Source organism: Sarcophilus harrisii, chromosome 6 (genome assembly GCF_902635505.1).
Source record: "Sarcophilus harrisii chromosome 6, mSarHar1.11, whole genome shotgun sequence".
In the NCBI taxonomy this organism is placed as follows: Eukaryota; Metazoa; Chordata; class Mammalia; order Dasyuromorphia; family Dasyuridae; genus Sarcophilus; species Sarcophilus harrisii.
This window is the reverse complement of record NC_045431.1, coordinates 124,822,157-124,847,231: the sequence shown is the minus strand read 5'-3', so window position 1 is coordinate 124,847,231 and position 25,075 is coordinate 124,822,157. Positions and strand designations below refer to the sequence as shown.

General features: G+C 33.1%; 1 protein-coding gene across 15 annotated transcripts in view; it reads left to right on the top strand.

The window, feature by feature from the left end:
- Positions 1-25,075, top strand: part of ANK2 (ankyrin 2) — an 819,525-nt gene that overhangs the window by 344,356 nt on the left and 450,094 nt on the right. For 8 of the 15 annotated variants that reach the window (XM_031944075.1, XM_031944071.1, XM_031944064.1 and 5 more), the window contains exon 1: positions 14,938-15,021. The exons of 5 other annotated variants lie outside the window; for them this stretch is intronic. In XM_031944075.1, the coding sequence (XP_031799935.1) occupies positions 14,938-15,021 (84 nt within the window). Of the gene's footprint in view, positions 1-14,485; positions 15,022-25,075 lie in introns of those variants that run through there. 2 more of the 15 variants (XM_031944038.1, XM_031944076.1) reach the window with 2 other exon arrangements.

Sequence of the window (25,075 nt, the reverse complement as noted above, 5' to 3'; positions counted from 1 at the left end):
AGGAACCCTATTGTGGTAACTTCAGCCATTTGGGATTAAAGTTAAGCCTAGGAAATATAATATTGTGCCTTCCATATACAGGCAATCCTTTAATTTGGAGTCTTTATTTTGTGAATGGAGAGCAGAGTATGAGTATACAATCCCAACCCATTTTATCTTTCTTGTTCAGAATAGCTGGAAGTGATTGACCTATAGAAATGTTTTCTCTTATGGACAGATAGGACCTTTCCATTTAATAAGTGTGTGGTCTTGGATAAGTCAATCTCTCCAGAGGCCAGGGTTCTTAACTTGTCCAAGTCTATATTAACTGAGTGGCTCTGGAATCAAATGTAAATTATATAATAATACAATGTGTGAAAAGTACTTTTAAAACCTTAAAATAGTTTTTTAAACGTTAGCTGTAGTGGATTGAGAGTATTCACTTGAGGATATTCAGCATAGCCATTGAAGCTCATTGTACACTTTAAAATCTATATAAAAAATGTCAGCTGGTATTATTCCTGTACCACTCATTTTGTCCTTTTATTTTATTTTTATTTTTTACGTTTGTTTTTAAGGTTTTTGAGTTGTAGGTTCTCTTCCTTATTCTCACCTACAATTAAGAAGCCAATTGTGAAGTTACACAAAACATTTCCATAAAATAAAGTTGTGAAAGAAAACATAGGTCTCCTATCCCCCCCAAAAAAACCCTCAGAAAAAAATAAGTTAAAGATAATGAGAGAGATAGAGAGAGAAATAGAGAATGATTTGACTTGTGTTCAGACTTGATCAGTTCCTTCTCTGGGCATGGATAGAATATTTCATCTTAAGTCCTTCAGAGTAGCTGTGAATGATTGTAATACTGAGAATAATAACAAAGTCATTTATGTCATCCCAGAACATTATTACTTTGTATATACTATATTTCACTTTGTTAATGAAGGACTTTCCAGGTTGTTGTTGTTGTTGTTGCTGTTTTCCTGAGAGCATCCTGCTCATCATTCCCCAGAAAACACTAATATTCCATTAGAGAGACTTGCTTTGAAAATTTTTTTACAATTACTATTGCTAATTGTATTTTGCCCCATCTATTCTCAAAATGTTTTGCTACTGACCACTGCCTCCTCCAATATGTCCCTTCTTTTATTACTCATTCCTCATTCCCATATCCTATTCCCCTCTTGTTTTCCTGCAGAGCAAAATAGATTTCTATACCCCTATTGAGTATGTATGTTATTTCCTATGGAGCCAATTCTAATGAGAGCAAGATTCACTTATTCCTCCTCTTCTCCTTCTCTTCCCCTGAACTGTAAAAGCTTTTTTTTTGCCTCCTTTTTTTTAATGGCAGATAATTTGCACCATTCCACTTCTCTTTTTCCATTTCTTCCAGTACATTCCTCTCTCATCCCTTAATTTCATCATTAAAAAAAAAGATATTATCCCTTCATATTCAATTCACTTCTGTACCCTCTGTCTACTCCTTTTAACTGCCACAATACTGATAACTTTCTAATGAGTTACAAGTGTGTTCCTTCCTTATAGGAATGTAAACAGACAAACTTTATTAAGTTCTTTATGATATCATTTTCCTGATTACCTCCTTATGCTTGTCTAGAGTACTGTATTTGAGAATCAAATTTTCTATTCAGCTCTGTTCTTTTCATCATGAATGCTTGAAAATCCTCTTTTTCATTGAATGACTACCATTTCCTCTGACAGATTTTCTTTTTTTTTTTTTTTTTTTGCTGGATAATTGATTCATGGTTGCTATCTTAGCTCCATTGCTCTCCAGAATATCATATTCCAAGCCCTCTAGTGCTTTAATGGTTTTACATTTCTGCTAAACCTTAGGTTATTCTGATTGTTGCTCCACTATAATTGCATTATTTCTTTCTGGATGCTTGCAATATTTTCTTCTTAACCTGGGAGTTCCAAAATTTAGCTGTAATATTCCTGGGAACTTTTATTTGGGGAACTCTTTCAAGAGGTGATCAGTACATTCTTTCAATTTCTATTTTACCTTCTGTTTTTAAAAAAATTTTATTATTTTTTAAAATAACTTTTTATTGCCAGAACCTCCATGCCAGGGTAATTTTTTACAATATTATTCCTTGCACTCACTTTTGTTCCGATTTTTCCCCTCCCCCAGATAGCAAGAAGTCCTATACATGTTAAAGAGGTTACAGTAGATCTTAGATACAATATATGTGTACAGAACTGACCAGTTCTCTTGTTGCTCAGGGAGAATTGGATTTAGAAGGTATAAATAACCCGGGAAGAAGAACAAAAATGCAAGCAGTTTACATTCATTTCCTAGTGTTCTTTCTTTGGGTGTTGCTGCTTCTGTCCATCCTTGATCAATAGAAACTGAGTTGTTAGATCTTCTCTTTGTCAAAGAAATCCACTTTCATCAGAATACATCCTCATACAGTATCATTGTTGAGGTATATAATGATCTCCTGGTTCTGCTCATTTCACTCAGCATCAGTTCATGTAAGTCTTGCCAGTCCTCTCTGTATTCATCCTGCTGATCATTTCTTACAGAACAATAATATTCCATAACATTCATATACCACAATTTACTCAACCATTCTCCAGTTGATGGACATTCATTCATTTTCCAGTTTCTAGTCACTACAAACAGGGCTGCCACAAACATTTTGGCACATACAGTCCCCTTTCCCTTCTTTTAGTATCTCTTTGGGGTATAAGCCTAGTAGAAACACTGCTGGATCAAAGGGTATACACAGCTTGATAACTTTTTGGGCATAGTTCCAAATTGCTCTCCAGAATGGCTGGATGCATTCACAATTCCACCAACAATGTATCAGTGTCCCTGTTTTCCCACATCCCCTCCAACATTCCGTGTTATTTTTCCCTGTCATTCTAGCCAGTCTGACAGGTGTATAGTGGTATCTCAGAGTTGTCTTAATTTGCATTTCTCTGATCAATAGTGATTTGGAACACTCTTTCATATGAGTGGTAATAGTTTCAATTTCATCATCTGAAAATTGTCTGTTGACCATTTATCAATTGGAGAATGGCTTGATTTTTTATAAATTAGAGTCAATTCTCTATATATTTTGGAAATGAGGCCTTTATCAGAAACTTTAACTGTAAAAATGTTTTCCCAGTTTATTGTTTCCCTTCTAATCTTGCCTGCATTAGTTTTGTTTGTACAAAAACTTTTCAATTTGATATAATCAAAATTTTCTATTTTGTAATCAGTAGTGATCTCTAGTTCTTTGGTCATAAATTCCTTCCCCTTTCACAGGTCTGAGAGGTAAACTATCCTATGCTCTTCCAATTTATTTATAATCTCATTCTTTATGCCTAGATCATGAACACATTTTGACCTTACTTTGGTGTACGGTGTTAAGGGTGGGTCAATGCCCAGCAATTTGTCAAATAATGCATTCTTATCCCCAAAACTGGGGTCTTTGGGTTTGTCAAACACTAGATAATTAAAATTATTGGCTGTTTTGTCTTTTGAACCTAACCTATTCCATTGATCAACTAGTCTAATTCTTAGCCAATACCAGATGGTTTTAGTAACCACTGTTTTATAATATAATTTTAGATCTGGTACAGATAGGCCACCTTCATTTGATTTTTTTTTCATTAATTCCTTTGAAATTCTTGACCTTTTGTTTTTCCATATGAACTTTGTTGTTATTTTTTCTAGGTCATCAAAATAGTTTTTGGGGAGTCTGATTGGTATAGCACTAAATAAATTGATTAGTTTAGGTAGTATTGTCATCTTTATTATATTTGCTCGCCCAATCCAAGAGCATTTAATATTTTTCCAGTTGGTTAGATCAGACTTAATTTGTGTGGAAAGTATTTTGTAGTTTTGATCATAAAGTTTCTGATTTTCCCTTGGCAGATAGATTCCTAAGTATTTTGTACTATCAGTAGTTACTTTAAATGGAATTTCTCTTTGTAATTGTAACTGTTGGATTTTGTTAGTGATATATAAGAATGCTGATGACTTATGTGGGTTTATTTTATAACCTGTAACTTTGCTAAAGTTGTGGATTATTTCTAATAACTTTTTAGTAGAATCTCTGGGGTTCCCTAAGTATACCATCATATCATCAGCAAAGAGTGATAATTTTGTTTCCTCATTGCCTATTCTTATTCCTTTAATCTCTTTCTCAATTCCCTTCTGGTTCTAGAATATCAGGCAGTTTTCCTTGATAATTTCTTGAAAGATGCTATTGAGGCTCTTTTTTCTTGATCATGATTTTCAGGTAGACAAATAATTTTTAAATTATCTTTCCTGGGTCTATTTTCCAGGTCATTTGTTTTTCTAATGAGATATTTCACTTTTTTTCCCCTATTTTTTTGTTTTGCTTTATTGTATTTTGATTTCTTATAAAGTCATTAGCTTCCATTTGCTAAATTCTATTTTTTTATCTTATTATAGCTTTTTATTTACAAAACATATGCATGTGTAATCTTTCAACATTGACCCTTACAGAATGTTCTGTCCAAATTTGCCTCTCCTTCCCCCCACCCTCTCCCCTAGATGGTAGGCAGTTCAATACATGTTATGTATACATATTTATATAGTTATCTTGCTGTACAAGAAAAATCGGATCTAGAAAGAAAAAAACCTGAGAAGGAAAGCAAAAATGCAAGTAAACAATAACAGAAAAAGTGAAAATGCTATGTTATGATCTACACTCAGTTCCCATAGTCATCTCTCTGGGTGTAGATGGCTCTATTCATTACTTAAAAATTGAAAGTGGTTTGAATCATTGTTGAAGAAAGCCACATCCATCAGAATTGATCATTGTATATAGTCTTGTTGTTACTGTGTATAATGATCTCTTGGTTCTGCTCATTTCACTTAGCATCAATTCATGTATCTCCAGGCCTCTCTGAAATCATCCTGCTGGTTGTTTCTTATCCCTTCAATAATATTCCATAACATTCATATACCATAATTTATTCAGCCATTCTCCTGTTGATGGGCATCTTCTCAGTTTCCAATTTCTAGCCACTACAAAAAGGGCTGCCACAAACATTTTTGCACATGTGGGTCCCTTTCCCTCCTTTAAGATCTCTTTGGGATATAAGCCCAGTGGTAATAGTGCTGGGTCAAAGAGTATGCACAGTTTGATAACTTTTTGAGTATAGTTCCAAATTGGTCTCCAGAGTGGGTGGATTCATTTACAATTCCACTAACAATGTATCAGTGTCCCAGTTTTCCTACATCCCCTCCAACACATGTCATTATCTTTTCCAATCATCTTAGCCAATCTGACAGGTGTGTAGTGGTATCTCAGAGTTGTTTTAATTTGCATTTCTCTGATCAATAGTGATCAATTCTATTTTCAAAGGAATTATTTTCCTCAATGAGCTCTTGTACTTTCTTTCCCAATTAGACAATTTTACTTTTTAAGGCATTCTTCTCCTCATTAGCTTTTTGTATTTCCTTTTGCACCTCTCTCAGTTCTTTCCCTAATTTTTCCTGTATCTCTCTTCCTTGATTTTCAAAATCCCTTTTGAGCTCTTCCATGGCCTTAGCCCAATTGTTATTTTTCTTGGAGGCTTTGAATATAAGAGCTTTGCTTTTGTCATTATTTTTTCAGTGTGTTTTGATCTTCCTTAGCACCATAATTTTGTTTTCTGCTCATTTTCCTATTATTATGCCTTTAATTCTTTGTTAAAGTAGGGCTCTGTTTCCAGGGTGGATGGTATACTGTCCCAAGCCTCATGGGTTCTGTACAGTTGTTTTCAGAAATCCTTCTGGGAATCTGATAACCAGCACTTTTTTCTGCCCTGGAGTTGTTAGGTGTTTTCTAATTCCACTGTAGCCATGAGATCTTCCTTGTGCAACAAGAGAACTGTACAAATATGTATACATATATTGTATTTAACATATACTTTAAAATATTTTACATGTGTGGGACTACCTGCCATCTAGGGGAGGGGATGGAGGGAAGGAGGGGAGAAGTTGAAACAGAGGTTTTTGCAAGGGTCAATGTTGAAAAATTACCCATGCATATTTTTTTGCATATAAAAAGCTATAATAAGAAATTAGTGATTTGGAGCACTTTTTTATGTGGCTACAAATAGTTCCAATTTTTTTTTTTATCTGAAAATTGTTTGTTCATATCCTTTGACTATTTACCAATTGGAGAATGGCTTGATCTATTATAAATTTGAGTCAATTCTCTATATATTTTAGAAATGAGGTCTTTATCAGATCCTTTGGATATAAAAATGTTTTCCCAGTTTATTGCTTCCCTCCTAATCTTGTCTGAATTAGTTTTGTTTGTATAAAACCTTTTTAAATTAATATAATCGAAATTATCTATTTTATGATCAGCAATGCTCCTCCACAAATTGGAGAGGTAAATTACCCTATGTTCTTCTAATTTGTTTGTAGTATCATTCTTTATGTCTAGATCATGAACACATTTCGACCTTATCTTGGTATATGGTGTTAGGTTTTGTCTATGCCTACTTTATGCCATTCTACTTTCCAATTTTCCCAGCAGTTTTTGTCAAATAGTGAATTGTTATCCCAAAAGATAGGGCCTTTGTGTTTGTCAAATATTAGATTGTTATAGTCATTGGCTATTTCGTTATGTGAACTTAACCTATTCCACTGATCAATTTCTTTATTTCTTAGCCAGTACCAAATGGTTTTGATGACCCCCCTTTATAATATAGATTTAGATCTGGCCATGTTCATTTGTTTTTCTCTTCATTAATTCCTTTGAAATTCTTGATCTTTTGTTCTTCCAGATGAATTTTGTTGTCATTTTTTTCTATTTCAGTAAAATAGTTTCTTGGGAGTTTGATTGGTATAGCACTAAATAAATAGATTAGTTTAGGGAGTATTGCCATCTTTATTATATTTGCTCACCCTATCCACTAGCACTTGGTATTTTTCTCAATTGCTTAGAACTGCCTTTATTAGTGTGGAAAGTGTTTTGTAGTTTTGCTTATATAGTTCCTGACTTTTCCTTGGCAGATAAATTCCCAAATATTTTATATTATCAACAGTTATTTTAAATGGAATTTCTCCTTGTGCCTCTTGCTATTGAATTTTGTTAGTGATATAAAAGAATTCTGATGATTTATGTGATTTTATTTTGTATCCTGCAAATTTGGTAAAATTGTGAATTATTTCTAATAGCTTTTTAGTTGATTCTCTGGGGTTCTCTAAGTATACCATCATATCATCTGCACAAAGTGATAATTTGGTTTCCTCATTACCTACTCTAAATCCTTTAATTTCTTTTTCATCTCTTATTGCCAAGGCTAGCATTTCTAATACAACATTGATTTGCAATGGTGATAGTGGGCAACCTTGTTTCACCCCAATCTTATTGGGAATGGTTCTAGTTTATCCCTATTACATATGATGCTTGCTGATGATTTTAATAGATGCAACTGACTATTTTAAGGAAAAGTCCATTTATTCCTATACTCTCTAGTGTTTTTAATAGGAATGGGTGTTGGATTTTATCAAATGCTTTTTCTGCATCTATTGAGATAATCATATGGTTTTTGTTAATTTGGTTATTGATATAGTCAGTTATGCTTATAGTTTTCCTAATGAATCAGCTGTGTATTCCTGTTATAAATCCTACTTGATCATGGTATATTATCCTGGGGATGATTATGTGTCATCTCTTTGCTAATATTTTGTTTAAGATTTTTGCATCGATTTTAATTAAGGAGATTGGTGTATAATTTTCTTTCTCTGTTTTCAAGCTACCTGGTTTAGGTATCAGCACCATGTATATGTCATAAAAGGAATTTGTTAGGAGTCCTTCATTCCTTATTTTTTCAAATAGTTTATATAATATTGGAGTTAATTGTTCTTTAAATGCTTGGTAGAATTCACATGTCACATGTAAATACATCTGTTCCTGGGGATTTTTTTTTTTAGGGAGTTGATTAATCGGTTGTTCAATTTCTTTTTCTGAAATGGGACTATTTAAGTAATTTATTCCCTCTTCTATTAATCTGGGCAATGTATATTTTTGTACATATTCCTCCATTTCACTTAGGTTGTCAAATTTATTGGCATAAAGTTGAGCAAAGTAACTCCTGATAATTGCTCTAGTTTCCTCTTCATTGATGGATATTCTCCCTTTTCATTTTTGAGACTAACAACTTGATTTTCCGCTTCCCTTTTTCTTATCAAATTAACTAAAGGTTTATCTATTTTGTTGTTTTTTTTCATAAAACCAACTCAATTTAATTTATTAATCCATTAGTTTTTTTAATTTCAATTTTATTGATCTCTCCTTTTATTTTTAGAATTTCAAGTTTAGTATTTGGGGGTTTTTAATTTGTTCTTTTTTTTAGCTTTTTTAAGTTGCAAACTCAATTTATTGATCTTCTCTTTCTGTATTTTTATGCAAGTAAGCATCTAGAGATATAAAATTTCCTTTAATTACTGCTTTGGCTGCATCCTAAAACTTTTGGTAAGTTGTCTCCTTATTGTCATTCTCTTGGACGAAATTATTGGTCATGTCTATGATTTACTGTTTCACCCGTTCATTCTTTAGGCTGAGATTATTTAGTTTCCAATTACTTTTTTGTCTATTTCCCCCTGGCTCTTTATTGAATATAATTTTTATTGCAGTGTGATCTGAAAAAAATGTATTTTACTATTTCTGCCTTTCTGCATTTGGTTTTGTGGTCTTTATGTCCTAATACATGGTCAGTTTTTGTATATGAACTGCTGAGAAAAAAAGTGTATTCCTTTCTGTCTCCATTCAGTTTTCTCCAAAGAGCTATCATATCTAGTTTTTCTGATATTCTATTTACCTCTTCAACTTCTTTTTTATTTATTTTTTGGTTTGATTTATCTAGTTCTGAGAGTGCAAGGTTGATATCTCCAATTATTATAGTTTTGCTGTCTATTTCTTATTGCAACTCTCTAAACTCCTTTAGGAATTTAGATGCTACACCATTTCTTGCATATATATTTAATATTGATATTGCTTTATTATCTATGATACTCTTTAGCAAGAGATAGTTTAATTCCTTATCTCTTTTAATTAGATCAATTTTTGCTTTTGCTTGATCTGAGATCAGGATGGCTACCCCTGCTTTTTTTTTTTTTTTTTTTTTTTTTACACTTCATCTGAAGCATAATAGATTCTTGAGCATTGGCTTTAAGTACAGGGGATAGCTTTGCCAGCTCTGTTCAGGAAATGAACTGGTTTCCCAGAGTTTGCTATGGAAGCTGTCCCACTGATTTGCTTCTCTATTGAGATAGGACAGCAGGTCTCAGTTGCTTATTTGCTTGTGATTAAGACCTTCTCGTTGGCTTTCCCAGAGTCTATCTGAGCTGGGCTGAACACCTTTTTTCACTTTATTCACAAGAAAGTGATCCTTCTTGATGTTTTTCTAATCTATTTTGTACTGGAGAGTGGTTTTATTCTGTCAGACTTTGTTCAGAGGCTTGGTTTCATATGATTATCCTGTGAAACTGGGAGAACTTGACCAGTTTCCTGGCTTCTTTCCACCATTTTGTCTCCACCCTCAGAAGTCTTAATCATTTATCGGTATGAAATTGTTTCATATATGTATAACCTGTCTTCCCAGTGAGATTATAAACCTCTTCAAGACAGACTACATCTTGTATTTCCTAATTTAACAACATATTATTATATTTCACTCTTATAGTCTACCATCTCTCTAGTAATGGGAGTAAAATGTATTTATCTTAGATCCTTTGGAACCAAGATTTGGGATCATATTTAGTCTGATTTGTGTTGTAATATTTTTTCTTTCATGCATATTATTCTGAAGATGCATGTTATTTCCCCATGCTTTTCTCAATCCTTCATTTATGTGTTTTCTTATGCATGACAATAAATATCCTATTATATTCATTTGTCACAGTTTGTTTTATATACACACCTTGTAATGAAGATCTAGATTTGCAGGAGATTAAACCACTGAATAGTTATTTCTCCTGTGGCCTCTTTTTCAATAAATATATGATCTTCTTTATGGATAAAAGAAACTATCTGTCTAATGTAAACCATTTAAGGATTTCACCATTGAATAATCCTTCCAGTAATAATGTTATCTCTGATTAGGGAAAAAAAATCTGTCAAGGACATGGCTTGCCCCAATATACCACTTATTTCTATAGGGAAACAGTCTAGAGCCAACTCCACAAGAGACTAAGTAGAAAAAGCTTACAGCTAAGCAGATAATAATATGCTCTAAAAAACTTGTCAGTCAATTTTAGCTTAGATATATATGTGTGTATACACACAAAAGATATTTCCCTTAAGATTACATTAAATTTCACATGTATTTCCAATTAATGCTGTTGATATTTATATAACATGAATATTTCATACTGTTGTACTCAACCTTTTGCTAAGTGTAGGTCTAAGGTGAGGCGGCATTTGTATTATATTCCCTGATTTATTCTCCCCAGGAAAGCTGGAAATGACTTTCCCTCAATAAATCTCTTATAGAGTGAAGACAATAAAATATGATCAACTGCTAATGGATTCTTAATTTCACATAATATTGGATAAAAATTCTATAGCAATTTAAGCAAATTTGGGCTGTCTTTTGTTTTTGTTTTAAAATAGAAATATTATAAAAAGCATTGGATTCCTCATCAGGAGACTAGTTCTCATGTCCACTTTGTCATTCACTAGCTCTATGAGCTCAGTCAAGTCACTTTTGTCCTTCTCTTTCCTAATCTGTAAAAAGTGATTAGACAAGATAATTGCCAGGTTCTTTTTTGACCCTTCATTTCTACTATTCAACATGGCTATTGGTATAAGATCCTTTAAAATTGCTTCTCAATTGCATCTTCTCAAAATCTTTTATAATAGTGTAGTGATGCATATATTTCAAAAAAACTTTTAGACAGGTGTGCTGGATTTTGTAATACTGTGTTGTTTCTGATTAAAGGTTTAATAAGACAGAATAAGGATATTAAAATTAATGCTCTTTATTCAAAGGCTGTGGTCATGAAGTACATTTTACAATTGTCAAATGAGACATCTGTGCATGTATCTCTTAAATTATTCTAAAAAAGGAGATTCTAAGGATATGTATCTCTTTGTAACTTGACCCTGTTTCTTTCAACTCTATCACACACTTATCCTACTTATAAATATCTTCAATGCATTAAATACCCTATATTTAAGGAAGCAATATATCAATCATCCTCTAATCCTAGATTCTTACTTTTCATAGATTTTTCAAAAATCCTTTAGAACATAAATATTCATATATGCTGCATACTTCTTAGAATTCTTAGAGATGTATGAGATCACTGAAATATTTTAAAGGAACTCCAAAGGATGAATAGTAGAAGTTTATGCTCTATGTCTAAAGTTATGGTAAATGACAATAATGCTTATTAAGAAGTCTGTGAATCCTGTCAGATTGGCTAAGATGACAGGAAAAAATAATGATGATTGTTGGAGGGGATGCGGGAAAACTGGGACATTGATACATTGTTGGTGGAGTTGTGAACGAATCTAACCATTCTGGAGAGTAGTTTGGAATTATGCTCAAAAAGTTATCAAAGTTATTAGTTTGTGCATACCCTTTGATCCAGCAGTGTTACTACTGGGCTTATATCCCAAAGAGATCATAAAGAAGGGAAAGGGACCTGTATGTGCACGAATGTTTGTGGCAGCCCTCTTTGTAGTGGCTAGAAACTGGAAACTGAGTGGATGCCCAGCAGTTGGAGAATGGCTGAATAAATTGTGGTATATGAATATTATGGAATATTATTATTCTGTAAGAAATGACCAACAGGATGATTTCAGAAAGGCCTGGAGAGACTTACACAAATTGATGCTGAGTGAAATGAGCAGGACCAGGAGATCATTATATATTTCAACAACAATACTATATGATGACCAGTTCTGATGAACCTGGCCATCCTCAGCAATGAGATCAACCAAATTATTTCCAATGGAGCAGTAATGAACTGAATCAGCTACGCCCAGAGAAAGAACTCTGGGAGATGACTAAAAACCATTACATTGAATTCCCAATCCCTGTATTTATGCCCACCTGCATTTTTGATTTCCTTCACAAGCTAATTGTACAATATTTCAGAGTCTGATTCTTTTTGTACAGCAAAATAATGGTTTGGTCATGTATACTTATTGTGTTTCTAACTTATATTTTAATATATTTAACATCTACTGGTCATCCTGCCATCTGGGGGAGGGGGGTAGGGGGTAAGAGGTGAAAAATTGGAACAAGAGGTTTGGCAATTGTTAATGCTGTAAAGTTACCCATACATATAACCTGTAAATAAAAGGCTATTAAATAAAAAAAAGAAGTCTGTGAATACAGAATTCTGGCATTATGTTAGGTGTGATAATGTTTGTAATTGCCAGATTGTTGTTTACTTTGTAAGTTTTTATTTTCTACTTTGGACATAAATTTTCATGAGATATAATATATCTGTTTGTAGGAGGAAGCAACTCTCTCCTTTCTTTAATGGTGAGGACTAGGAGGAGGTCCTACTTCATCGTCAGGAAGAACAACAGTTAGAGCTGGAGACTATAGAGCATAAAGGGTCAGACTCAGAGTCAGAATTACCTTAGTTAAAATTCTGCCTCAGCCACTTACCAGTTGTGTGACTGGGCAAATCACTTACCTTTCTCAGCTTTAATTTCTTCACTGTTAAAATGGCGATCATAATAGTAGTTCCCTCAGAGGTTATTGTGATTATCAAATGAAATAATATATGTAAAGCCTTTTGTAATTGCTTTCCTATTTCAACACAATAAGAATGCACCAGGCAGCATAGTGAAGGGGCAAAGGATCTGTTATTGAAGTAGAAATGACAGAAATAGTGAAAAATTTGCCTTTTGACTTACAAGTAACTGGTGAAGGGAACCCTGGACTTGACTCTGAGAGTCATTCAAACAAACTCTCCTCTGAGCTCTGGTATAACTGTGATCCAGACTAGATAGAGCTAACCACTCCATCTATTTTCATAAAGACAGTCTTCAGCTTAAAAATAGACTACGTTCTAAAAAGAATAGAATTTATCCCCCTAGAAACATTGTTTTAAATGAAGATTAAATCCTTAGCTGGTCCACAAAAGCTTATTTAATCTATAAGTCAGCTAAAACTATAGCACCAATTATGTTATATTGTTCTATTGTTTCTGTGGGAAAATAGAATACTCATTGGTATACCAATTGGGTCTCTTTGGTCCCAGTCTCTAGATAAGAATCCTCTTTCTTCTGCTTCCATCTTCTTCCAGGACCCCTTTTGACAGAGGGGATTTTATCCTCTTCCTTTTCCTTTCCTATGGTAGCAGTAATACAAGAGGAATCTCTTGATATAGGGGCATTTAGGAAAGTACTGCGTTTGATAGAGGCCACTGCTGAGGAAAGTTCTGGAACTCTTGTGATTTAGGAATAAAGATATTATGGTAGCTTCTCTGAGGGAGGATAAAGTGGGGGAGGGACAAAGAAGTTCATCAGGGGAAACTGCTAAGCATATAGTGACTCTGATTTTAATATCTCATATTGGGGGACATCTATTAAAGTTGAGGATCCATAGAGGAGATACAGAGTTTAAGAGGAATTGGATAAGGTTGGCCATAGGAGCAAAAGATTGAAGGTGGATAAAGAAGAAAAATGGGGTCCTATGCAATAAGGAGGTGGGAAAATTTGGGGAAGTAATAACAATTATAATAGCATTAATACATCACTTTATGGTTTATAAAATGTTTTGCACATTATCTCATTTAATCCTTAAAACAACCTTGTGAAGTAGGTGCTGTTATCATCCTTATTTTTCAGATGAGGAAACTGAGACAGGGAGAAGTTAAATCACGCAACTTGTAAATGTCTGAAGAAGAATTTGAACTCGGTAGAATTATGTTAACACGCAAAAGAACTTACCCGCAGTAGGATTGTTAGATGTGGCAGGCCAGAATCATATGTGATAGAGGCTTGTGATGGCATGTGATACAAGAAGAGAGGAATGGGAAGATAGTTCAAGTAGGATGTGCTGGAGGTCAGGTGGGAACAGCATTAATGACAGCAGGACAGAGACTGTTCTGGCAGCAGGGTGTCTCCATTCCTATACAGCTCTCACCTGAGATGGGATTAGTCCATATTTGAAGTGGCAATTTTTATCTAAGGGATGCTTTAAAAACTACCTTTGGGAGTTGAATATAATTCTATATAATATATTTTTACATCAAGGCACATTTTTTTTCCTTAATAAAAGGATGAAAGTATGTATAGAGTATATCATGCTTATATACACCATGCTTTTATGGATTTGTAACTATTAAGATTATGAAATGTTACACTTGATTTTAAGATTGCATATACAATTGTGTGTACATTCCTCATCTAATATTTCAGTAGTGAAGATCTTTCCTAGAATTGATCCTAGTTTTCATAGAAAAGTAGATATTTGGGAATTTAGAAAATATAATCCTTTATAAAGTTATGAATTTAACTTAATTATATTTATTTTACTAAATTGGTGGTTATTCCCTTTCCTTTGAGGAAAAAAAATGTAACTAGAATGGTTTAGAAAAACATTCAAAATTGTTATTTTCTACTATTTCTGAAATTTGGTCTATGTTAAGATACCTGCAAGAATGAAATCATATGTGGTTATTTTTGTCATTTTATACTCTGAAAAAAATTAGGGAGTATCAAATAGCCACCATCCTAATCTTAAATCCAGCATGCTTTGCTCAAGGCTTTCTTCATTGCAACCAACCTCTGATGGTAATTGGCTGAATCAGATTTAACAATGCAGTAAGATAAACAGTTGTGGCAGCTGCTGTCATGGTAACGTCATCATACTTACCCTCCCATTGCGTGTCCCTTTCCCACCCCTCCTCCTTCTTCTCCTTCCCTCCAGTAAGTGCCACACTCGCTAGTGGTCTGTACAGTTGGGAGATTTTAATGGCAGCGCTCTTTTCTTTCAAAACTGTTCAAGATGATAAACGAAGAGGTAGCTCAAAAGAGTGACAATGGGGAGAAGTTCAATGGTTGTAATCAGAGGAGGAGAAGACCCAAAAAGGTAATTTATTGGAGAATGTGTGTGTGTGTGTGTGTGTGTGTGTGTGTGTGTGTGTGTGTAAAATAACAGGAGATTGAGAATTGTCGAGCTCTGCTAATAAATATAAAGAGCTTAGTAGTTTTCTATTCAGTGCTTTAAAAAAAAGACAGGCGGAAACTGTTGTTCACTGAGGACATTTAAGAAACAAGCACTTATAATGGATGCATAGTCTAAAACATGAATCCTCAGAGAGAGGGTGTATTCAGCATATGAAACTATCAAAGGGTGTTGTCACTGCTGGATCGCATTGGCACTAACCTGATCAAAAAGAAGATTGTTTTATTTTTAGAATGGGGATTGTAAAGAAACGGGCTAATAAGCAAGATGGATAGTGAGCGAGAGAGGAGTTTTTTCTTTCTTTTTTTTTTTTTTTGGTCAGAGTTCTCTGTTTTGTAATGGTCTTAAAATGACTGGATAGCAAATGCCTTTTAGTTCTTTGAGGAGCAAAGATCGTTGTGACAGGAGAAATATGATCCCATAGCATGCTCTCTGTTGTAGTCTTCTATAATTTTTTTTTTTTTTAGCAGATACCAAAGTGAAATGGTATCTTTCCTTGATTTCTCTTCATTTATTGTATATATTTCAATGATGATTTTGGCAGATGCTGCTATGATGGATCTTTTAATCATTTAGATATATTGTGGAAGATGTCATTCAAAGGACAAATAAAACCTATAGAATTTTCCTTCCCAATATAGATTCCCACATTTTGGATCTTCATGTACGTGATAAATAGGGGGAAAAATGCAAACTATTCAGCCCCACCCAATTTCAGCACTTCTTTCTTTATGGACTGACTCCTTCTGGTAAAGTGTTGCAGCATCACAGATATTTAGTAAAGCCCACCTATGAAGTAGATGCTTCATGATAAAGGTTATTACATCCATCTATTTACTGGAGATATACTATGAGTTGTCTATTCAGTATAGTATTAATATTTTTTAAATCTAATTCTTAGAAAGCAACTGGATTGTGTGACTTAGAAAATTCCAAACCTATAACTCTGATTAAATAAATCTTTTTCATTTCAAACACATTGCAGCTATATTCTTTTCCAACATTTTAAACCATTGATTTGCTACTTATCTATAACATAGTCTGAGAAAAAAACTACACAACCAGGTTATTGAAAAGAGCACTGCACCACTAGAGCAAAGGCTATATGGGTTTGCACATTTCCATGTAATTAAAATTAGCCACACACATACTACATGTAGAAATAACTTGATATTAACATTGACACAGTTGCAGTTGAACAAAAAGCTAAATTCAAAACCAAAAGACAATTCAGAAATGCTTGAAAAATTCTTACTTCATCTTACTGAATTTAGTCAGTAAGATGACTTTTAATTCTCTTAACCCACAAAAGCATTTAAAAAAGAAAATGATAGCTAATTAATTGATGCCACAGAACTGGAGAGATAAGGTAGAATTTTTGGTTTTAACTCAACTGATAATTTAAAAATAGTTTCCATTTCTGTCAGAAATACTTTGGATTTCATAACCATTATAAACTATTTGTATGGGGGAGAGGGGACGGGAAGAGCACTTGTGTGCTATTACAAAGGGGATGTTTCTCAAGGAGAATTAATTTTATATTAAGTGATGATGACCAAAAGTTACACTAGAGAATTTTAAGGGACAAAGAGAAAGAAATAACTATGCAATGAGCACAATTCTTTGCAAAAGTCTCATTGTTTTATACATTTGCTTTTTTTTTTTTTTTTTTTTTTTTTTTAGGAACATCTTATAGGCCAAATTATCTGTATAATTGTTTATATGTATATTTGTAATCAGATCCATTTTTGAGCCATTACAATTAAGTTTTCTGAAATAATTTCAACTGCTTAAAAAGTATATATAATTTTTCCTTAGTTTAAAATTCTTTTGTTTAAAAATTTAAAAAAATTTAAGTTTTTATTACTTGTGCAATAAATTTTCTTCTGTGTCTTTATGTTCACTAAAGACCAAACAAGAAGTTTTATTTGTGCTTTCTTAAGTTCTATTAGTTATTTTTTAAAATATTGGTTGGACTCAAAATCATGAAGACTTGGTTTCAGAGTATTATTTTTTAAGACTTGTTTGTGTGACTGAAGGGAAAGTTATTTAACCTCACTGAGCCCAGTTTCATCATCTGTAAAATGGGGCAGGATATCTGTTAAATTCTTTATAGAGTGGTTATAAGAATCAAATGATAATATAAAAAAACCACACTGTACACATTTTAAAGGTCTAAATATAAATATATAAAGTACTTATCAAAAGCTTTGTCATTTAAAAATTTGCTGGCTCTTCTGTAAATATATTCTAAGTTCTTAAAACATATTTTGAAGTTATTTTCTGTACCATATAACTTAGATTTTTGTTTTCCTTAGAAATTATGTTAAATATATGATTTATATTATATATGTATATATGTTATTTGGAAAATAATTTGGAAAATTTTTACTTGATAAAGAGGGTCTTTCCCCCCCCCCACTTTCCTATCATCAGTAACTAAAACCAAAGTCCCTTACAAACATTTGAGAAAATTAAGTTCTGAGTAAAAGGACAGCCACTTGTCTTAAGTTGTTTAGTCTATGGTAGATTTAGCATGGAATCCTAGAGTTTCACGTAAACTTTTAGTAGATTAAAGCATTATTATCAAATAGCTCATTGTCACTTAAATTTGGGGAAAGAGCAAGGTGATAATTCAACATCATTGTTTTAAAATGTTTATTCTCTGTATGATATATGAGTTAGAATTTGAGTCCTTTATCATAAAATCCAAAAGGTGAAAAATAATAGTAGCTTTTAAAACAAAAAAATAGAAGCAAATATTTTTCAATTTTTGTTTTTATTTTGACTGGTTATTTTACTGAATTTAAAAATAAGTTATTTGGCTAAATTCTTTAGAAGTTTCAGTTACCAAATAGATTTGTGATCTCAATGACATGTGTACCTGATAATGTAGGAGATCACAATCTGCCCATACTATGCACCTCTGCATGAATCTTCTTGTAAATTTGCCACCCAGGTTGTTAGAAGTCTTTGATTTCTCTTGACCCTGTGAGTTTGCCAGCAAAGCACACAGATCTCCAATAATTTATCCCTTGCTTTCACTATATAACTAGCCGATCTTCTTATTTTGAACATATATTTCCTTGATGACATCTTTAATCTGGTAATTTTTTGGTAGTTTTTTATTTATTCTGTATTACAACCTATTCATCTGACTTCCATTGCTTTCTGAGTAATTAGTATTTATAATTCTTAAGGAACTTGCAGTCATACAGTATGGGTAAAATATCAGGATTGAAATAAGCTTTTATTTCAAGGATAAATTCATTAAAGGAACTCTGCATTCTCCTAGGGGGTCATCCATTCCATTTTTTCCCCCATTTAATTCTGGCTCAATTCATTATCTCTTTATAGTGGGTTGGTCACAATATATATACTGATAGATGAGCTCTGTCTGTTGTCTGGTTAATTGCATGTCATTAGCTGGACGGTGGTCATTCTTTATCTACTTTTATTCCCCCCCCTGCAGATGGTTAGGCAGAAGTCTTTTGAGTAATTACAGTTCTCATTCAGGAGGCTATGAAATCTAGATTTTTGAAGTAACAAATATAAAGTCATATGTACACAGAAATATTTTGATGACTTTACTATCAAGAGAAAATGTCTATTTAATTCTTTAGAAGAGTGGGAAATATGTGGATTATATTATGTTTGATGAGTCTGTTTATAGTTATGTAATTTAGCATCAGGTAATAATCTTTTGGGGAGCTATGTGGCATAGTGGATACAGTGCTTGGACAGGAATTAAGAAAACTCCTCTTTTAGAGTTTGATGCTTTCTAGCTGTGTAATCTTGGGTAAGTCATGTAATCCGGTTTCTCTCTATTTACTCATGTGTAAAAATCAGTTGGAGAAGGAAATAGCAAACCACCTCAGCATCTTTGCCAAGAAAACATCAAATGGTGTCACAAAAAGTCAGATGTGACTGAAATGATTCAACAACTACACCAAATAGTTTCTCTATGTAAGTAGACTAAAGCTTTCACACCTCACCATCACTCCTCTATGTATTGATTTCTATTAGAATTTAATCTCCTTGAGACTAATTTTTTTTGTGTGTGTGTACTCAATATCTGGCACAGTTAATGGTTGACACAATAGTTGGCAGGGTTCATGTTAATTTAATATTCCTTGGATATTCAAGGAAAGGAAGTTAGAGGGAATAGCATTGTTATGATAGGCATAGAAAAATTTCTCATTTTCTACTATATCACAGTTATTTCAATAAGGGACTTAATAAATGCCTATTTATTCATTCATTCCTTTTAATAGACAAAGCCATTGAGTTTTGGAATGATAAATTTGCTCATTTAACCATTTGACCACTAGTGGTCAAGCTAGGACACAAATTTAGGTCTTCTACAACAGAGTCTTTCTAGATGCTGAAAACTCAATTTGGAGTAAGAAGACCTGGACTGAAATTCCAGCTCTGCTACTTACTGACTCAGTGATCAGTTGCTTCATTTTGCTGAAACTTAGTTTCTCCATTTGTAAAATAATATTGGTGGAATTAGATGACCTCTAAAGTTCCTCCTATTTCCAAGTCTATTTCCTATAACTTAAGATCATTGTAAGTGACTTATGAAAGGAGACTTCTTTGTGGTATAAATTTAATATAGCTTACATGCAATTCAACTTGGTATAGTCTTCCAGTTTCTGTTAAGTGAAGAATTTCCTATTTTCATTAGATGGAACTCAGTAGCAAAGACATTTTCTGAGAAGAAACGTTAATTTGATACTCCTTGAAGACTCGAGAAAAAGAAGTCAGAGAGAGTAGTATTGCAATAGTATGCATAGAAAATTTTTTCATTTGCCATTATACTCAATAGTTTTCTTAGACCATACTTGTTCATAGCCCACAGTTGTTTTCTTAGGCCACAATTGTTTCAATAAAAAGTCCGCCATGGGTCCCAAGAAGTACCCGTGACTTTGTACCTGGTGTCCCAGAAGTAGTTTAACAGAAGCCTAAACTGTTTTTAACATCAAAATAAAAAAAAAATCTGGGTTGAAATGTAGTCTCTGTAAAGTACAGAATGAATTTTGGTGAATTTTTGGCATGCTGCAAGCCCAAGGGAAGTCTGTAAGCATTTAATATTTCATATACTAGCCCTAGTAGATTGGATTTAAAATAGAATTTATTACTTCATCAAATTGTCCTTACATCTAAATCTTTTGGAAATGCTTCCCATACTTACTCTCAGAAATAACAAAGCTATATTTGATGACAAGGTATTAACATAGAACCTGTGAATTCTTGCTAATATACCTAATTGTAAACACAATTACCCAGGTTTACCTTGGCATTTTGTCTAATGGTAGACATTAGAATCTGATATCTTGACTGATTCTGATCTAATCTAATGATCTGAATCTAATAACTTGACTAAATTCAGCAGAAATGTCTTGAAATGAGTAAATTGAATATGTTTTCTTTTTTTTTTATTTTTGCTTATTTCCAAGTCCTAGATAAAGTAGTTGTACGAAATTAGTTTTTAGGGTGGCTTTTATTAACTTAGGGCTACATTTGCACTTTTCTAATAGCGCACAATATTTTTAGATATTTGACTTCAGAAAGGCCCAGGTTCAAATAATGTCTAAGATTCTGATGATAGACAAATCACTTAATCTCTTAGAGCTTCATTTTTCTTATATATTAAAATAAAATAGTAACAGATATAATATCTGTAAAGTGCTTTGCAAACATTGTAAATGCCATCAGTAGAAGTTGTTATTGTTATTATATAACATAAAAATTAAAGCATTACAAATGCAGAATTCATATACTGCACCATTGTAATGGGTATGAAAGACTAAATGTTCAATATTATAGAAATCACAAAATATTTGAAGTCAGGATTGTAATATTTTGTAGAAATTCCAGTGTTTTGACAGTGAAGTGATATTATAATCTGATCAATATTAGATTGAAAGAGTTGGTTCCATGTACATTTGGATCATTTAATTAATATAATTACATATTATTTAATTAGTATAATTAGTTTTGAGCCAAAATTCTTTTCTTTTACCTACAAGACTTTTTTTTATTAATGTTTTTTATTTTCATTAGCCCTTGTAAAACTTTGTGTTCCAATATCCTCCTCTTCCCCCATGCTTTCCCCTAAGTGGCAAGTAGTTCTATATATGTTCAACTTAGTAAAAATGTATGTTAAATCCAATATGTACATACATATTTATACAATTATTGGTCCACACAAGAAAAATCAAATCAAATCAGTAAAAAAAAAAAAAAGAGAGAGAAGCAAAATAAAATGCAAGTAAACAACAACAAAAAGAGCGAAAATGCTATGTTGTGAACCACACAGTCCTCTCTTTGAGTGTAGATGGCTGTCTTCATCACTGAACAATTGGAACTGGTTTGAATCATCTCATTGTTGAAGAGAGCCACATCCATCAGAATTGATCATTGATCTTGTTGCTATGTATAATGATCTCCTGGTTCTGCTCATTTCACTTAGCATCAGTTCATATAAGTCTCTCCAGGCTTCTTTGAAATCATGCTGCTGGTTGTTTCTTATAGAACAATAATGTTCCATAACATTCATATACCATAAATTTATCCAGTCATTCTCCAATTAATGGGCATCCATTCAGTTTCCAGTTTCTTGCCATTACAAAAAGGTCTGCCATAAACATTTTTGCATATGTGGGTCCCTTTCCTCTTTTAAGATCTTTTTGGGATATAATTCCAGTAGAAACACTGCTGTATCAAATGTTTCAATTTCTTCATCTGAAAATTGTCTGTTCATATCCTTTGACAATTTATCAATGGAGAATGGCTTTGCAAGGCTATTTCTTATTGATTTTTTGTTCTACAACTCTAGGCTTCCTGTATTTTATTTGTCTCACTTCTCTCTGTTATATTCATTTATGGTCTTGAGTTTGGATTTTGCTCCCTAGTACTCTTTGCCATTGTTAGCTGAACAGTTCTTAAAATATCCTATAGAATGTGATCTGTGCATATAGTGTTTCATTGTCTTGTGGAAAGATGCACACTTAATTTTAATTAGCTACATTAATTTAATATATTACGAATGGAAAGACAATCCTGTGGGGCTGTCTATCTAACTATATATCATAATCTGGGCAATATGCATTCTTGACATCCTACAATTTAGAACAGGGAGGGATCATAGAGGTCTTCTAGATTAACCCCTTGAAGCAGCAAGGGGGAGGTAGTGGGGAGTTTGGAGTCAGAAAGGCCAGAGTTTAAATTCTGCCTTAGACACTTACTAGCTAGTGCCCCAGACTAGTTACCAAAACAATTAATGACCCTGGCTTGTCTTCCTCCACCCCCTAATCCCTCCTATAATTTATCTGTATATATCAAAAGATCGAGCCAGCACAGAATAGTGGGAAGGGCCATTTTCCAAGTATGTGCTAATAGTCCAATGTATAATTAGCCTTAAGTGCTCGGTTGTCTGATTCCAGTGCACCTACTCAGAGTTTCAGCCCTTTACAATTAAGTAGCTAGCCTCTATTTGCCTGAATCCACTAGAGAAGAAAATGGCAAATCACTCCACTATCTTTGCCAAGAAAACCCTATGGACAATATGGTCCATGGGGTCAGGAAGAGCTGGACACAAATTAATAAGTTTAACCATCACATTTTATGGTTGAAGAGACTGAGGCTGAGAAAGATGATGTGATTTATCATAGTTATATAGTGTCAGGGCTAAAATTGAAACTCAAGTTCTCTGATGCCATATTTAGCACTCTTTCTTCTACACCACACTCTGATATACTTCATCCACTTGACTTCCTGTGTAGATTGCCAAGGCATTCTTTGGCAGCTGAACTCTTGAAGATTCCTTATATTTCTAGGCAAGATTAACATATCTTGATTCTTCAGCACAACTTTACTCCTAAATGGGAATACTGTAAAGACCTTAGGTTATTTCCTCTAGTAATATTTCTCTGAAGGTATTTTTATCAGTAGGGCAGTTAGGTAGTGCTGTATCTACAGTGTTGGATCTGAAACTAGGGAGATTCACCTTTATGAGTTCAAATCTGGCTTCAGACACTAAGAGCTTGTAACCTTAGGCAAGTTGCCTAAGTTGCCTCAGTTTCCTCATCTGTAAAATGAACTGGAGAAAGAAATGGCAAACCACCAAGATACAAATCTTTGCCAAGAAAATCCTAAATGGGGTCATGAAGAATTGGATACAACTGAAAAAAAGCAAACAAACCCATAACTATACAAGAAAAATAGTGGTACTAGAGATGTTGATGTGCTGAATTCGGAAAATGTGTAGAAGTGATTGGAGGTGACAGAATAAGTCAACTGGTCTCTTTTTTGTAGCTCAGGCTAACATTTAAAAATAGTATAAAAAGTTGAGTTTGTTTGTATTTTTAACTATTTTTTGATAAACCATTTTCTTAGTCTGATATACTTAATAATTATATAAAGTTTCTCACATGCAGGCATTTGTTTCTGAAATTTCAGTAAAAATAAATATTAATCACATTTTTTCTTTTGTATTCAGTCAGGGTTAATAAGAAATATGGTTGACATGCAGTACCGTCCATTTCACTGAATAATTTGTTTTATTGCTTCTTATATTGCTCAGCATGAAATCTTCATGTTTACACTTTGATTTTTTCCTTCCTCATGTTGTATTCTAATTTTTGTTTGTGATAGAAACCAAAAGCAAAAAGAATTGCCTGTTTTTATCTCAGTGGGAATTGGCAGAATCTGTTACCACAAATTAATATCTTCCATTAATAAATAATTAACACAACATCTTACATACCTTTTATGGGGAGAACAAGCAAAATAGATACAAATGAAAAATGACATTTCTATCTATGTGATATAAATTATAATCTGTATGATAATGAACAATATTTTAACTCTAGGGTTTAAGATAGCAAATCTAGTATGATTGAAGAGACATTTCTTTTTATTTGAAGCATTTCCCCCCCTTAACCTTCTGTTATATTGGGGCAACTAAATGGTTCAATGGACAAAGTGAACTTGGAGTTAGGAAACCTCATTTTCCTAAATTCAAATCTCACTTCAGACATTTACCAGCTATGTGACCCTGGGCAATTCACTTAATCCTGTTTGCCTCAGTTCCTCATCTGTAAAACTGTTGAGAGAAGGCAAATGGCAAACCACTCTAGGGTCTTTGCCAAGAAAACTGCAAATGGTCCTCAAAGAATTAGATACAACTGAAATGATTCAACAACAAAAATCTACTACACTGTTCTTTTTTTTTTTGCCTTTTTTTAGAAGGAAGGCAAGAGTTCTGTCTTTCATGAACATGCCATCATTAACAGCAATTCTCATTGAAAGTTGGGAGACCTGGGTTTTCCTGCTAACTGACCTTATCTCTAAACTCTTAATTCTGCTTTTCACCCTAGCCAAGCAAATATCATCTCACTACTCTCAAAGACCTCGATTTCACAGGATTTTGAGCTATGTTTACCCTAATTTCACTTATAATGGTAGTGAAACTCCTAGTGCCTTATATATTTTGACCAAGTTGTCTTATACACTTGACTGAGTCATTGAGTATACATAGGACTTTGTCTTTTTGCTCTGTGGTTCTGGGACTTCATGACCATTTTATTTAGGGATCATCAGGCCTGGGGACACTGACCTGCACTGTTCAAATTAATTTAATTTGATTTACACCTAAACTACCAATTTATTTAATTTACCATGAAAGACAAATACAACAGAACAACTGTATATTCATATAGACCACTCTACAATCCTGAAAAAATATTTCCTGATGTTCTTCATTCTTCCTTTACATACTCCAAGATGGTTATAACCTTTCTGGTGGCATTGATCATTATACCAGCTTTTATTTGAATGTTTCAGAACTTGTTAGAATTATCCCAAATTCATATTATTTTATGTAAATAAAATTAGGTTGTGTGTTTCATGATAATATAAAGGGATTATCTTTCTTTTAAATAAATATATT